At 39.9% G+C, this 16639-nt stretch overlaps 1 protein-coding gene across 5 annotated transcripts in view; it reads left to right on the top strand.

The window, feature by feature from the left end:
• The window catches only part of cadm1a (cell adhesion molecule 1a), a 523695-nt gene that overhangs the window by 352526 nt on the left and 154530 nt on the right, over positions 1 to 16639 (top strand). For 4 of the 5 annotated variants that reach the window (XM_036142719.1, XM_036142721.1, XM_036142723.1 and 1 more), the window contains exon 2: positions 1281 to 1298. The exons of the other annotated variant lie outside the window; for it this stretch is intronic. In XM_036142719.1, the coding sequence (XP_035998612.1) occupies positions 1281 to 1298 (18 nt within the window). The remainder of the gene's footprint in view (positions 1 to 1280; positions 1299 to 16639) is intronic. 5 annotated transcript variants of the gene reach the window in all.

The raw sequence follows: 16639 nt of genomic DNA, 5'->3' as shown, positions 1-16639 counted from the left end.
ATGCTGTAAATAGATTAAATAAATTATATTTATTGTTTGCTTGATTTTTAGTTTCTATTAAATCATATCAAAATCTATATTAAATATAGATATGTATCAGTACTTGTTGCGGAATTTTAAGCATTTAAAAAATCTGATTTGCTTTTTCACTTTCTATTTCTTTCTATTTCTTAATTGTGCAGAAATGTAAAATAAAAAAAAACATGATTCTTTGTTATATTGAACCACTGATGAATATCAGAAGGTTGCGTGTTTTAAATCATTGAATCAAAAAATCCAAAAGCTGAAAAATGGTCCTGTTTGTAAAACAGCAAAGAATATTACACTAATAGTATCATGTTAATATATTTTATAGAAGTGCGTACCTTTGAGTCATTCATGTAATTACTTTATAATAATTACTTATTTTTATTGTGCCACTGTGTGCTTCTATTTGCCTTTCAATTTCCTGTTATAATGAAATGTTGCCACTGAGGGACAAATAAAGAACCGTTCTGCACTGAAATAAATTGCAAATGCAAATATATCCAGCAGCAGCCCTGTACATTCTGTCTTTTTGGTAATTTTGTTAAATGTGTTCTTCGGTGATCATCTTCAGCAGCAGGGTGGGCTTCTAAGGGTTCTTATTTTAGTCTGGCTCCAGCAGAACCTGTGTTGTTATTTACCACGTTAGCCTCCAGTAGCTTTAAAACCACATGTAGACGTAACGGAGGAGACGCTTTGGCTCGTTTCGGGGCTCCACCTTTAGCCTACTGAGCCGTCAGCTGGTTTCTGCTGTGCTGCGTGGATTTGTTCTGCAGCAGAACGGAGCGTTGCATGGCCCAGGACTGCACTGGAACCACAGAACCCTGTTTATGGGCTAACATTTAATCAGTATTAGCGTATGTCGTTTGGGAGATTTACTGCCTGACTGTGGCGGATACAGGAGCTTTACTGACCTTTTTTACACCACTGTTGTAATGTGGGTCTTGCTATTTTATTGCTATTTATGACTTCCAGAATTATGCTGAAAGCTGATTTGTCTTTTAAATTAGAAATGCAATAGTTGTCTTTGTATAAAAAGAAGTATTTTGATATTATTTTAATTATTATTGTTTTATTTCCTCCTCAGGAGGAAAACAGTGTATTCTCTACATTATGTTCCTGTTTCTGTTGTTCTTTCCCAGCATGCCCCACCATGTTTGTGCAAATGAAATCTACCTTAAGCGGATGTTCCAGTGCTAATCTCCCTTTCTGTTTTTTTCCCCTCTTTTTCCACCTACCCAACCCTTACAACGCAGGATCTGCGCAGGAACCAGGTAAGCTCTTCCTGCATGATTTCCTTTTCTCCTCACCACATTCTCCCACACTTTCCCTCCTTTTTTGTTCATGTTTAATACAGTCTTCTTGTAGCCTCCTAGTAAAGCAGGCCATAAGTGCTACAATCGATTCAGTATTTATCTGATGGCAGGCACTTAAACAAAGGACCCATGGGAACAGTGGGAACCCCAGTGCATCAGATGGCTCCTTTGCAGTACGACAAATTTAAAAGGTCCAGAGCAGCAAAAGTGCAGCAAAGTTTCTTATTATTAGAAACATTTACAATAACTCCCCAGATTTTGCACATGCATCAGTCGTCCATGAAATTTTCTGAAAACGCTACTTTTGTAGTTTTGTTATTAATTAATATCTTGAGCAGATATTTTAGGTTCACACAGCTACATTCTTATCTGCATCATAATAGTTCATTTTGTCTTACAGGAAGTGTAATATAGCAAACTTTTAATCACATTGTTAATATATTTCCAATAATTTATTCTCTTTAATGTATTATGGCTCTGATAAAAATAATGGTTAAATTACAAGAATAAAGTCCTAATATTACCAGAACAAAGACGTAACAGTATGAGAATAAAGTGATACAGTAGTTTGAACAATTGTTTAAAGTCCTGGTACTATTAATAATTCGATGTGGATGTCGTAAAAAGATTTAGTATTTCCTTATTTGGGAAACCGATACTAAAGGAAAATGGGGGTTGCCAGTCTGTGGTGCTTTTTTTGTCACAGTTTGTAAAGTCTGGGAACTCCTGCTCTACAACAATCTGGTAGTCGGTCATCTTGGATTAAATTTGAATTTTCGACCCCATTTTGGCCGTTTCTAGCCTTTCTATTGGAACAAACTCCTGGAGGCTTTGATTGACAAATTGAAATGTGTTGTATTTCCTCATAAGGCAGATGGTACCAAGATTCTGACTTTTCTCACATGTCTAAGGGGCATGGCCGGGCCTCAGAACTTGACTTTTCACCATGAAAGTGAAACTTTTTATGGCTCCTACCAGTTAGAAGAGGCACAGGTCTCCATGGCTGCGTAATTTTAAGAATTAAGAATAAACCCTCATCATTTGGATTGTGTCATAACCCTAATTAAGGCTCAGTATTTATTCCATTATTTCATATTTCCTGCATTACAGGCCATCACTATGCCTCTTCCAACAGAGCGAACATCTGATTGGTTATAACAGCAAACCAGTGTTTACCTGTTGATTTATGCACCTATAAAATTATATATATATATATATATATATATATATATATATATATATATATATATATATATATTTAATTCAGAGACATTATATAATTGGATGAATTCATTTATTTATTTGTATACAATTTAAATTTTCTGAAAATGATCATATAGAAATATGTGAGCACTATGTGAATTGTGGTGCTCTTATCTCGCTGTGTCCCTCTTTTTCTCCCACATGCTGACATCTTTTGAACTCCATAGACGATTTCCTCCGCGTCTAATGTTGAGTTTAATGTTGCTAAATAGTGTTCTGTCGGATGCTTATAAATGCTGCCATTCATTGTCAGAGGTGCTATGATGGCGTGCTCTGCACACATTTTAAATTGTTTTTTTTTTTAATAAGACAGCTTCTTCTGAAACTAACTGGACACCCGCCTTGTTCTAACTCTGTCGACGTGTCCTTGTGAATCTGTTGCTATGCAAAAACACAGAGTGTGTCTTATTGTACTGCAGACCAGGTTCTCCTGCAGTGAGGGACTCCATTTTACTCTCCATCAGCTATTTACTAAATCCCTTCAATTTAAAGCTAATGGTTGGCTCACCGCTGTGTGGAACTATTGAAAGGAAAAGGCGTTGCCAACATTGTCAAAACAATAACTGGTAAAAACCAAGAACATCCCCACTGGATGAAAGTAGCTGCCAGGTGCTGCTAATCAAAGGCATTGATCTTTATCAGAGGGAAGAGCTGTGCTAAAGCAGGAGTTTTGACAGTTTGCTGCTCTGGAACATAGATGTGCGTGTTACCACAATGCCGAGACAGAAAGCAATCAGCAATGACCATGGAGCAGCAATCTGGGATGAATCATTTTACAAAGACGATGCCCGACAGGGAAACATTTCAGACCTCTGCTAATCTTCTCAGGTCAGAGCATGGAGCTCAGAAACTAGAGCGATATGGGCCTCAGTTAGCAGGTTAGAGGTTAAACTTCGTGACTGCAAAACTAGAAATAAGACTAAAAAGAACACCAATTGTATGAGGCATTTTTTTTAGGAGAAATCATCCTCTGTGAAAAACATTAAAATGGTAGCAAGGCTGTCCCTAAACCGAGGCAAACGTCTGGAACAAAGTTGTTTGGATAACTCTGAAGTACAATGGAGGAGGGTTCATGAGCTGAGCTGTATATAAAGTAATATTTTTGTCACATTTGTTCATTATTATGCACTGTTGCTGTAAATAATCTGATACCTGAGACAGAATTTCTAAGAACAAGAACATCAAGTTGTTACAATGGCAAAGTCCAGACATGCTAACCCAGTGAAAATGCTGTGGAGGCCCTCACAGAGATGTGCAGAAGCAAACGTCTGCAAACCTCAATGAACTGAAGCAAAAGTAGAAAGAGGAGTGGACCAGAATTACTCCACCAATTAAGACCTATTAGCAGCAACTAGTTTTTGTGATTCATGCAACCTGACTTTGATCAATTTTAAATTAAACTGATAAATTACAATAAACCAACACACAAGAAAATCTATTTTATATAAGCTAAATATAATTTACTGTTTATACATAAAATTACAAATAAAGGCTCACTCATATTGTTCATTTATTGAACAGAAAAGACTCACATCAATCCTTCAGTGAGCCAGCAAGGACAACCAACACTAGATTAATATTTGCTTTTAGTTTACGTTATCCTTTGTTTTATTTTGTTTAAATTTTCCTACATTTTCTTCCAACCTTTTTTTTTTTACTTACTCTTATTCTGTTTTTTTATGTTTTAATCATGTAAAGCATTTTGCATTATCCTTGCACTGAAATGTGCTATAAAAAGTAAATTTGCCTCGCCTAGATGGTCGCTCACTGTCCATCAGTTACTTAACCCTCCTGTTATGTTCATTTTTTAGGAACAGCAATGCTGTTCCCGGGTCAGATTGACCCGGTGCATGTTTAACTATCCAAAAGATGTCTGAAACCAAAAAAATCCTTACAAGCATTGTTAATATTTCATTACTAACTCCATTACTAACTATTCTATCAATATTTAGTGCAATGGTGTTCCTTACCTCTAACAGGTAATGATCCAATTATGATAATTCACTCGTTTTTCAAAAGAAAACCTGCATGTTCAAACTTTTTTAATGTTTCACCACTTTATTACTTTTGAAAGACCAACATATAAAACACAATAGTTTTACACAACATTGAAACATACCATTTCAATTTTGTTTTACATACATGCACTGTTTGTGAACCAGAAATGAACAAAATTGCAATACAACAAACAAGCAATTGCAATATGAACAAGGGGTATGTGCTTGTGTGTCTGTCTGTTTGTCTGTCTGTCTGTCTGTCTGTACATCTACACAGCACACGAGTGACATGTCATCACACTGTGCTTTATGCAAATTAATTTTGCACATTTCACGCAGGTCATGCTTGTCTTGACATGGTCAGATGGCCTGCAGACCTGGCACCTCTTCCTCGTTCTTTTCCCCTCAGCAGCAACCTATAAACAAGAGGACCATGATTACTTTACTATGGTGTCTTTTTGCTGATCCCAAGACACACACAACTCACTCTCATACACTTATATACACACATGCACACACACACAAACACTTACTTACCTAATGCATTGGTGTACTTGATGCAGTCCTTTCCTGGATCTCCCTCACCATGGCTGCAGCGGCTGGGGTCCTTAGCAGGTGCTGCCTCCGTTGGATGTGCGAGGTCACAAGCGCCTTCCCCAGCTCCTCGAGAAAGATGCACCTCTTGTACAGCTTTGACACATTCCAGTCAGGAAATATCTCCGTCCAGATGATAAATGCATTGTAGGCTGATACATGGATCATGTTATAAAAGATGACCAATGGCCAGCGCGCAATCATCCGTTTGGTGCTGTAGGACCTTGTCACTTTGTCTAAGTTGTCTACCCCCCCTTTGGTGGCATTGTAACCAAGGATCATGCTTGGTTTCTGGTCCTCTCTTGTGCTGATTTCAGCATTTTTGTGCAGAGTGCTCATGAGCACAAAATTTTTTGCCTTTTTGGGGCAGTAAGACACTAGGGCTGTGGTGTCTGTGAAGGCAAACATGGAAGATTGAGGGGCCTTGTCCTTGATTACCAGCAGCTCAGCAGGGAGTTCAGCCCTGTTCTTTCGGACAGTTCCGACCATAGTGAGCTTTCTCTTTAGAAGCTCCTGATCCAAGTTGTAGTTTGTGAAAAAATTGTCACAGGTTATGTTCTATCCCCTAAGATCCTGCGCCATGTTGAGCACGACCCTTGTGCCCTGATTCTTCTCTGGGGCTCCTCCAACCGGCTTTCCAGTGTAAACCTGCATGTTCAATGCATAGCTGGTGTTTGCATCACATGCTGCCCAGATTTTTATCCCATATTTAGCTAATTTGGAAGGCATGTATTGCCTAAATGGGCAGCGACCTCTGAATGCCACCAGTCTTTCATCCATTGTGTGTGTGTGTGTGTGTGTGTGTGTGTGTGTGTGTGTGTGTGTGTGTGTGTGTGTGATTGGGGTGAAACATGTCTCACAATTGCAAAGAAAGAAATAGTGTGACATTTCTGACACCCTTTTACCTCCAGTTTGACTGTTGGGTCAAATTGACCCGAACAGTATCTATGTGATATAAACATGCAGGGGGTGGTTGCAAATATGTGAGATGAACCATTTTCATATTATATGTTGATTACAATATTTAAGGCAAGCAGAAGAAGTTTCATACCGAAAAAATAATTTTAACTATTTTTCCTAGATCTTCAAACTTTAAAACGGGTCAATTTGACCCGTAACATAACAGGAGGGTTAAACGTAGCGTCTCCATTTCCAGCATTCTGATTGGACGATCTGTGCTTGGGGCCGTAGGATTTGTGCCCCACAGCTGTCTGCTGAGAGCGTACTGAGCATGCGCACTGAGATTTCAGATGTTCATTATTTAAACAAACGTTGGTGGATTGGCCCCAACATCAAGATGCCTCAGGAGGATTTAACTGCTGAAGTTTTCTAAGAGATTTAGATATATAGACACACATGTTTCTAAAATAATTTTATTGGTAAGGGAATCTGTCTTTATTTACAATATTACTCGATGAATAACGATCAAGTTCCACTGACTATTGCAAACATAGAGCTCCATAGCTGTTATGTGAGAGACTGAGAAACTCAGTGCTGCCTGCTGTAGAAGGTTTTAGACGCTCCAGAGCCAAGAGGTTCTCCTAGTTTCTCCCACCACAGTACAAACAGTCATTAAAACTTTTCTTTTCAATCACTGAATGCATTTTACCTCTTGAAAACCAACCAGCATTTCTAAGAAAAATATGTTGGTATTCCTCAAAATGTTTTCATGCCGGTGTCCTTGTTAATGCCTTCACCCCCACTCTACTCGGTCTTTCTCCAACCAAGTCTTTTAAATCCAATTAGCAGCGCTGGTGACAGTTATTTATATGTGCATGAATTAGAAGTGAAAAGAGCTGGTCCCTCGGGGCCGACTGGACGGAGCGCCTTGCAGAAGCTTTTTTACTTTCCCTGCAGCTGATCTCCATCATGAAGCAACAGCAGAACGCTCACAGCCAAGGACGATCGCTCGCCCCTCCGTCCTCAACGTGAAACCCATCAATGCCCAGTTTCTGAACTCAGAACCGCTGCCGTCTTCTAAAATAACATTTTTTTTGACACTTTCTAACTTGGAAACTTTAGCAAGTTGTCTCATCAGTGTTCAGGTCGATCTCAGCTCTTTGGTTCTTTTGCTTTTGGTCACGTGGGCCGAGCTGTCGGCGGTGCCAAATGAGTGAGGAAACAGCCAAATCGGACTCGCTTACCCTTTTGAACTCTTTGCCAACGGTTGCAGCGCTTCAGAGGGAGTGGAGAAAGTAATGATGGTTCTGCCAGGAAACTCCTTTGAAGGTTTGAACAAACCGTTTTAAATGTGTTGATAAATTCTGGAACTTGGATTAATTAGCAATGCCCTTTTTAGAAGCGTCAGAAAGTCATTAATGTTTACGGTTAATCCTTAGATGTTTAGTGCACATTAGTCACTTCAATATGTTGTGTTTAGTTAATTATGAGAGAATTAGAGAAATCAATTGATGCTCCTCGTTACTTATTTTGACTGCGGGGAAATTCTTTTTAATGAAATTAAATTTGGGGTGACGTGTGGGGAACCAGTAGAGCGGACCCCCCATGTACCCGACCTTAGGACCTTTGCAGCAGGTCTAGCTGCCCCTTTTCTATCTGAATACAACAAATACTAATCATTAGTGCTGCAAAAGATATCTTAAGAGAAGAAAAGAAGAATCTCTCTCTGAAACTTGCTAGTCCAGGCTTAATAAATTAGTTTGCAACTATATGAAGAAGTACTGATGAGTTAACAAATGTGGGGCCCCACCAGATGTTACTGTGGAGCTCTATGTTTACAATAATCAGTGATACTTGATCGTTCTTTATAGAGTAATATTGTAAAAAAAAATACAGATTCCTTTACCAATAAAATTATTTTATAAACATTTGTGTCTATATATCTAAGTCTGTCAGAAAACTAACAAGTTCAGCAGCTAAATCCTCTTGAGGCGTCTTGATGTTGGGGCCGGTCCACAAACATTTGTTTAAATAATGAACATCTGAAATCTCAGTGAGCATGCTCAGTACGCTCTCAGCAGACAGCTGTGGGGCACCAATCCTACGGCCCCAAGCTCAGATCGTCCAATCAGAATGCTGGAAATGCAGACGCTACGTTTAAGTAACTGATGGACAGTGTGAGACCATCAAGGTGAGGCAATTTTTTTTTTTTATAGCACATTTCAGTACAAGGACCATGCAAAGTGCTTTACATGATTAAAACATAAAAAAACAGAATAAGAGTAAGTTAAAAAAAGGTTGGAATAAAATGTAGGAACATTTAAACAAATAAAACAGGAAAATGTCAACTAAAAGCAAACAATAATTTAGTGTTGGTTGTCCTTGATGGCTTACTGAAGGGTTGATGTGAATCTTTTCTGTTCAGAAAATTATTATTATTAGACAGCCTTTATTTGTAATTTTATATATAAAAACTAAATTTAATTTTGCTTATATAAAATGGCATTTCTAATGTGTTGGTTTATGCTAATTTATCTGTTTCATTAACCATCAGGTTGTTTGCATCACAAAAACATGTGTTGCTGCTCATAGGTGTTAACTCATCATGGCAGAGACGCCGCTGGTTAACGACATTCAAAATAGGGAATAATGCAATGCATCAAACATCTGTGTCGTATGTTTATTCAGCTGGGACTGAAAACACCAGATAATTAATTAAAACGGATACTAATCAGATCTGGTGTAATACAAAAGACTACAACAGATTCTTCCTGCCCACACCCATCACCATCTATGATGACTCTTTGAAGAAACGCTGATTGTTGAAGCTACTACCCTTTAATTTCCCTGCTGCCTCAGAGCTTTTATGTTTAGCCGTGTTTCTCTGCTAGATGAAGCCACTAAAGGAGCTGCTGCTACCATCAAGTACTTTTTCTGTCACATAGAAAGTTCTCCTGCACCTGCTTTGCTGCCTCGTAGTCCTACCTGCAGACAAACTGATTTAGTTAGGGTGACGGTTAGGATGTTTAATCATTTTGACAGATAGTGAGATACATAAAAATGCTAGTCAGAATAGGAACATAAATTACATCTACCTGAAATCTACCAGAATGTTTGTGTGCTGAATCACAGAGAAACTCGACTCGACCCAGAACTTCTGAATTTCTCCGTAGGAAACAGATTTGTTGGGTGTCCAAGCTGTGGCTCTCAGACATTTTCCCAACTTTCTTCCTCCTCACTACATTAACCCTCATATGCAAAAAAAGCTGCAGACTTTTCTGTTGCTGCTTTCTTCCTGGGTGGACACTGTAATGCACCTATACCAGAGTTTGTGTCTTCCAAACACAACACCACGCTTCTGCAACTTTCAGAAAGGTTCTCTGCAGTCGCATCCTCTGTCCTTTCATGGCAACCTTCCCTAAAACTATCAGGAGTCACAATCCTGAACTCAAGTGAAAAGCATTAATTGAAAAGGTTATAATACATGCCCTTGGAGTCGCTGCCGAGGGAGAGCGATAGGAGTGGCGGACACTAATACAAAACTGGATTTTGCCCTATAGTACCCTACAGCTATTAAAACCTTGCTACGGTTACATTCATTACCAAAAAAGAAGCGACGGTACTTTAAAGCGCTCTTTTACTCCTGCAGAGCTGAAAGGTAACAGTTTTGAAAAGACCTCAAGGCTAAAAAATATTTTGTGCTGTCAAAGGTCCCGTTGCAACCTTTCTTCAACCCAGCGCCACAGAAAAGGCTTCTTTCTTTCTGCACGGGCGGCTCGCACGTTTGTTCTGTGTGCCAATCAATAGAACGGAGGACGTGATGGGATGGGGGGGATGGGGGGGATGGGGGGTGAGCCTCGCCGCGGTTAAACACAAGGAGCCTTATCCATGTGTGGACAGAGGCGCTCTTTAAACACACACCGGCGTGCATGCATGCATTCATGTGCACGGCGAGCAGCGCTCAGATAAGTGACTGAATCAATCACGCTGGTACAGTGTTTGCTTGTCAGCCTGTGTGCTTTTCTTTTATAACACTGGTTCAATTTCCCAAGCTACTGGAGCCCTATCAGCGTTTTTCCACAATATATATTCAGCAAGGTCATCTCTCACTGCAACAAGAAACATCTCAGCCACAGGCATAGCATGTGTCTTTGCTATTGAAATGTCAATATTCCCCATAGTCCGCCGCATTTAAATCTACATTTGTCAATACGCTGGCTGCTTAAAGCCACACCAAAAGCTGAGAAAATTGCTCGTTCTTTAACAGGCCGCCGTTTTCTTGGCTTGTATTGACTCCTGTCGACTGATTTATTCAGGTAATAGCAGCATGAGAGCTGAATCGTATTAAACTTCTCAAAGTAGAATAAGACATGATTTCATTATAATTTCAGATTTTATTTTACATTTTGAGTATTCCTTATAAATCTAGTAAAAAAAAAAAAGTATATTTTAGCAAAGCATAAGAGTTTTACAGCATTGGGGGAGCTGGAAGCAGGAGAGCATGATTAATAAAGTGTAAGTCAAGTGCGTGCAATAAAAAAGTTATGATTGAAATAAAATTTAACTGGAAGCAGAGGGGTTTTACTCCTTGCTCGCAAAACTCAGTACGGCAGCTTTCATGTTCCCTACTCAATTTCCAGGGAATAAACTAATAAAAAGGATTTTTAAGTTCTCTGGTATGAAGTGCTCTTAAAAAGTATTTCACTCCATACAGATTTCTGCTGTTTTTGGTTTTGAGTCACTTAAACCTTGTATGAAAAGAAAGTAGCTTGAGCAGGTGTGAAAAAGCTATTGTCAATTAATTAACGGGGAAAGCATCCAATTCATCCTGGCCCTTTGTGAAAAAGTAGCTGCCCCTAAAAACGTAGGAACTGGCAGCAACTACTGCCATCAAGTGTCTGGAGGAGGAATTGTGGCCCACTCTGCTTTACAGAATCTTTTTAATTCAGAACACATTCAAGGGTTCCCCAACATGATGGGCCTCTTCAGTTTCAGCCCAAACTTCTGTCATCACGGTTGCCTTTTGGACCAGACTTTGACTAGGCCACTTTAAAACCTTTCCTTCTTTAATGGCATTCAGACGCAGACTTACTGGTGTGCTTCAGACCATTGTCCTGCTGCATGACCCAAGTGACTTTAGGACTTAAGGTTTAAAAACTGATGGCTAGACTTTCTTAAGGAGGTTGAAGTAGCAAGACAGGCCCCAGACCATCACACTGCCACCACCATGTTTGACGGTCCTCTTTTTCTCAGGAGATGCTGAGCAGACGGGTCACACGTATTCCCTCGTGTCCGGAAAATGTTGTGAAAAGTCCTGGGGTGTAGATTAGTTGTTAAATGTCGAGTGGGCGTCACATGGCATGGTCAGATTACTGCAGGGTTCGCCATCTTTCTGGATATCGTGATTCCAGATGTCCAGCTGACTAATCGGTGAGATACTGTCTAATGTTGCAAACATGTAAATCACTGATTGATTGATGTGTTCTGCCTATCAGGTGAGCTTTAAGGTGGTTTAACTCCTTTCTTTCTGACTGACTGGTTTACGTCCTTTCTTTCTGACTGAACATTCAGTGTTTTTGCAATCCAGACCATGGCAGACTCTAAGAGCCGACCATGGGGTGTACCACATGGCTCAGTTCTGGGACCTATTCTCTTTCTTTTGCATGTTTGCCACCCTTTCCCGCCTTAATCAGGCAGTTTTCCTGGTAGGTCTCATTATTTCTGTGCTGATAATATTTAGCTCTATTGTTCTTTTAAGCCCAGTCAATATTTGTTCCCCTTGTTAAACTGTTTTAGCATAACAGTGACTCTGTGAACCTAAACACAGGAACGAAGCAGTTTGTGGGTTGGCCTCTTTGTCAAAGCAAACTTCAGAAAACCTGGTATTCAGTTGTGAGTCTGGACTGCCATGGTCATGGATTAATTAAAAATGTTTTCCAATCTTTGTACTCTGGTGTTAAATGTCAAATTAAAAAAAATTATTCATGCTTTTATTGTATCCAGTCATGGTTATTGTCACTGCAATTTCAGAACGATCTTGACCCTCTCCAGTCAGTTCAGAATGCTGCTGCAAGCATTTTAACCACAACATTAAAGAGACAGAGCGTTTTCCCAGTTTTAATCTCTTCACATTGGCTACCCGTACATTTTAGAGCTCATTTTAAAATGTTATTCTTCGGTTTTCGAGGCCCCTGCCTCTCTCTGGCCTTCTTCAGCGCTACAGGTCTCCTCACAGTCTCAGATCCTCTGGTCAGAGGCTGTTAACGGTTCTGTGAACGCCTTTTAAGACCAGAGAGGATCCGTCTTCTGGAGTTGTGACCCCAGGATTGTGTAAGGCGTTTCCTCCATCCTTACATTAACTTGATTCTATTGATTCTTTAAAGAGGACGTTGAAGTCGTATTTATTCAGACCGGCTTTTATTAATATGATGTTTGTCACATGCATGCTGTTCATTTAAGAGTTTATTCTCTTTGTTTTTGATTTGTGAAAGATGCTTTATGCAAGGAACTTTGTTTGCTTAAAGTTTATTACGTCCCCTAACTACCCAGCATGTGTATGGGATTATAGACAATGGACTGATGGATGATGTTACACTAAACTCTTATGTACAAGCAGAACACTTGAGCTTTGCAAAATACACATTATAAATAATAATAGTAAATAATAAATAATAAATGTTTAGTTATGAAAATAATGACTCTGAAATGTGCATTGGTAAAAGAAAGTCCTGCACTGGTTTAATTGTGCAGTTAAAGAGCGCTGCAGCAGCTGGCTCATATACAGGAAGCAACGGCGCCGTCCGCTGAAACAACACAACAGATTCAGAAACTCCTTCAAGAAAATAAATCTACACGTAGTGTGGCAAAAGACGTTACTTTGACCCAATTAACTGGGTCTAAAATTTATTGCAGCTAAACTAGAACTCGTATTAGAGCTGAAACAGAGGAAAAGGTCCAGTGGACTGAAGAGAAGCGTTCTAGGCGGCTCTGCCTGCAGATGTAATTTTCACTTTGGCACCCAGCTGCTATAACCGTGAATTAGAGAAGATGATATATATGCTTTCATCTTATGGCATCATTTCTCCGGTTGTATCCTTTTGTGCTCAAGGTTCCCCTCTATCCTCCAACATTGCTTTATTTCTATGCTAACTGTTGATCCAGAATGAAATGTACATGTTTGAGCTTTCAGCGGGTTTATGTCTTAATCTCTGAGGAGTGTTTCAGCTTTTCTCTAATTAATCTGGAACAATATTGTGAAACTGGGCATTTTAGTTTCTGATAAATAGACATGTGTGTCTTCTTACCAAAAAACTAAGATTTAAGTGATTTAAGTTACATTTAGCTGCTTTTGGAAAGTCCAATAAATGCTTTTGCAGTCACAAAAAATAGAGCGATTTTTATATTTCTCACATCTTGGGTAGCCAGAGACCAAAAATGTGCAAGATGAAATACTCTGTAAACAATGCATGCATAGCATTTAGTGTTAATTAAATCTGCTACTACTGTCAGTTCAGCCTCAGCTCTGATGCTGTGGCAGTTAAGCTTTACAGGCCTGCTGCACATTTTTACATTTTAAATTTCCAGGTGTCACTTTCAACATCTGCAAAAACCACAATCTATAAAAGCCCAGCGGGATGGACGGACAGATTGGACAGACGGAGGGATGCATGGCTGGAAGAACAGGCAATGCAACCTGGGAATAAAAAAGAACCACGGCATTTTCATTTTTTACTCCTATCCAGACCTGGAATGTCGGCATTAATTCCTGTCGTACCAGAGTGAGCGTTTGTGTGCGAGCCGCCGCAGATAAACAGGCTTCTTACCTAAGCTTCCATTCATAAAGATAAGGAGAGAGAAACACAGAAGCCGTACCTGCTGAGCTTTCTTGGAGCTGCCAGGGAGGACCTGGAGACCTAATCAGAAGAGCCAACCAAGCAGCCACCGTTTGAGTTTCCAGCTGCACCAAAATCAGCTTCTCTGGCTGCTTGAATCAATAATGTCAGATGTTAATAACTGATAAAAAGGAATCCATGCGCCGGCAACACAGAGAAATATATTTGCCTCTTTTAAGTTGTGCATGAACTGAGAGTGAAGGCCAGTTCATATTGTCAGGATCTGCTGATTCATGCTCCAATTTTAGGCTACGAGGCCCTGTATTCCCATTCCCCTGCACCAGTGGATGCATAACTTCCAGCTGTCAACGCACTCAACACAGGGTTGTCTCTCCACAATTATTTGCCAATTTCCTGCGATGAGGTTAATGCGATATTTGCGCCATTGTAATGATTAATTATGAAGGTGCGAATTGCAGCAATTCCCCTTACACAGCCTTCCCCACAAACAAACATCCATCTTCTTTCCTCTGCTCTGAAAGCTCCATTTTTTGGTTGAAAGGCAGGATTTCAGCACCAGCGGTGGAGAATAATTCACAGGAATAATGTGGAATGTTGCCTTGGTCACTTCAATGTTAAATATCTTCAAACAAATTTTAATAGCACAGAAATAACCTGAGTTATTAAAAGGCTGTTTTCAAATTATTTAATTCATTCAGGGGGGAAAAGTATCATATTTGCCTCTGGTGAGAAAAGTTCATTTTCTTGATTTGTCCAGGATTAGGAGGCACAAAGAGCAGGTGAGTTATCTGCACTGATTTAAGATCAGTCTTTATTTTAGGCTCGGATCATTTGTGGGTATCAAGGTATACCGAGGTTTTTTTTTTTTTTTTTTCAAAACTGACACTAATTCAAAGTCCTGGTGACGTTTTCCACTGCTGACTGGAAGCATAGAGTTGTGCCTGTGCCACATGTGCACTGCCAGTCAGCTGGCTGAAAGAAGAGAGAAAGGAAGTTTAACTTATGTCACAGTTTTGAGATATTTGGGTCACCATGAAGTCCTTCAGTCCACCTTTATTTATGAAGCACTTTAAAAACAACACAGCTGGCCAAAGAAACTATAAAGCACAGACAGAATACCAGCATGTTTAGAGAGAAGACTTAAAAACAGACTCTGACTGGCTGATGTGTAAAAGGGAAACCTTTCCACAGTCTTGGGTCACCTCTCAGCTTCCTCTATGTCTTCACAACGACTAACGACAACGGATCTGCTGATGGATCCGCTGTGCGGTTAAAGCTGATCCTTTGAAAACAAATGAACAGATTTCTCTATCCTGAGGTGAACTAGAAGCCAGTGGAGAGATGCTAACATTGGAGTTACGGCCACCAGCTGTTTTGTACCGGTGTAAAGCAGAGCAGCATTTAAACCCGAATGGAGCTGAGTGGGCAACGTCTGACTGGGCCCGACGTAAAGTTTGTTGCAGTGGTCGAAATGAGCCATGATAAAAGCATGGATTAAAATCTCCAAGTGATGCAGAGAAAGAAATGATTCAGCTTTGACAAGCTGCCTTAAAGCTTGTCATAGAATATCTGGATTTAACCGTAGAGCTAACCTTACCATTCAACTGAAGACACACTATCCAAGCTTTACGAGATATGTAGCAAAGACGACATAAAAAGTTGGAGCCATCACTCCAAAGCAACAGATCCAGTCTTTGTATCATTAAATGCAGAAAGTTAAGAGACATCCATGCCTTGATTTCTGCAGAGCCATCCATGGGTTTGTTGGCAGTGTAAGCACTTCCTGGTTCAGTGGGACATTAATCTGACTGTCGTCTGCATGAAAATGGAAAGCAGTGCCGTACTTTCCAAGAACTGAACCAAAGGTAGCGTTGACGACTCGCATGCTCAATTTTTTTAGTAGTTTCTGGTGATGCAACAGCAGTTCAGTATGGGTGGGTGTATGGCAAGCCCAGCGATGGCATATTAGTATAATAGAGCTTACGGCAAGACATTTGGTATCTAATCTTCATCACTAAACTCAGGTGTTCTGTCTGCCTGCTAGTGGTGCGTTGACGTTTCAAATGTAAAGTTTACTAAGCATCCTTAAACACGCTGAATGTCAGATTTATCTCAGAGTTTTCCTTTTTTTATTCTGGCTTCGTCTGTGTGTGAGAATCTGTGTTCCAGCCCTTTCTTCAGAAGAAAAATCTTCTGCCATCAGCTGCTTGTCGCCTGTCGTGACCCCTGAAGAGTAAATCTGCTGCTCCCAGCGAGTGTCAGGGGTTGATGGTGAGATGCCCCCTTTCTGCTTTCTCACGGTGTGCTGCAGCTGCCTGACTCAACACAATATCCACACCACTGGCTGCACATTTCAGACACAGCTGCTCCACAGTGCAAGCTGTTTTCTGGCACCCAATCTGGAAATGTGAAGTAGGATGCTTTGCAGTTAAAAAAAAAAAAAAAAAACTCAACTTTGTGCAGCTTTGTTGTATTGAAATGCTTGACATGACTGAGAGACTTCCTGGCATTTAGAATCTCATTAAAAGTAGTTTAAAGATTAACGGTCAACGTCTCGACATTTAAACGTGGATGCAACTAATGATTATTTTGATTATCGATTAATTGGTCAATTATTCTTTTGATTTATCAATGAATTGGACAAAAAAACGTTTAATTCCCTCCCCTTTTTTTCTAAGCAAATAAGCACACA

The sequence above is a fragment of the Fundulus heteroclitus genome, chromosome 11, assembly GCF_011125445.2.
Source record: "Fundulus heteroclitus isolate FHET01 chromosome 11, MU-UCD_Fhet_4.1, whole genome shotgun sequence".
NCBI classification, from domain to species: domain Eukaryota; kingdom Metazoa; phylum Chordata; class Actinopteri; order Cyprinodontiformes; family Fundulidae; genus Fundulus; species Fundulus heteroclitus.
This window is presented reverse-complemented; position numbering and strand designations above follow the sequence as displayed.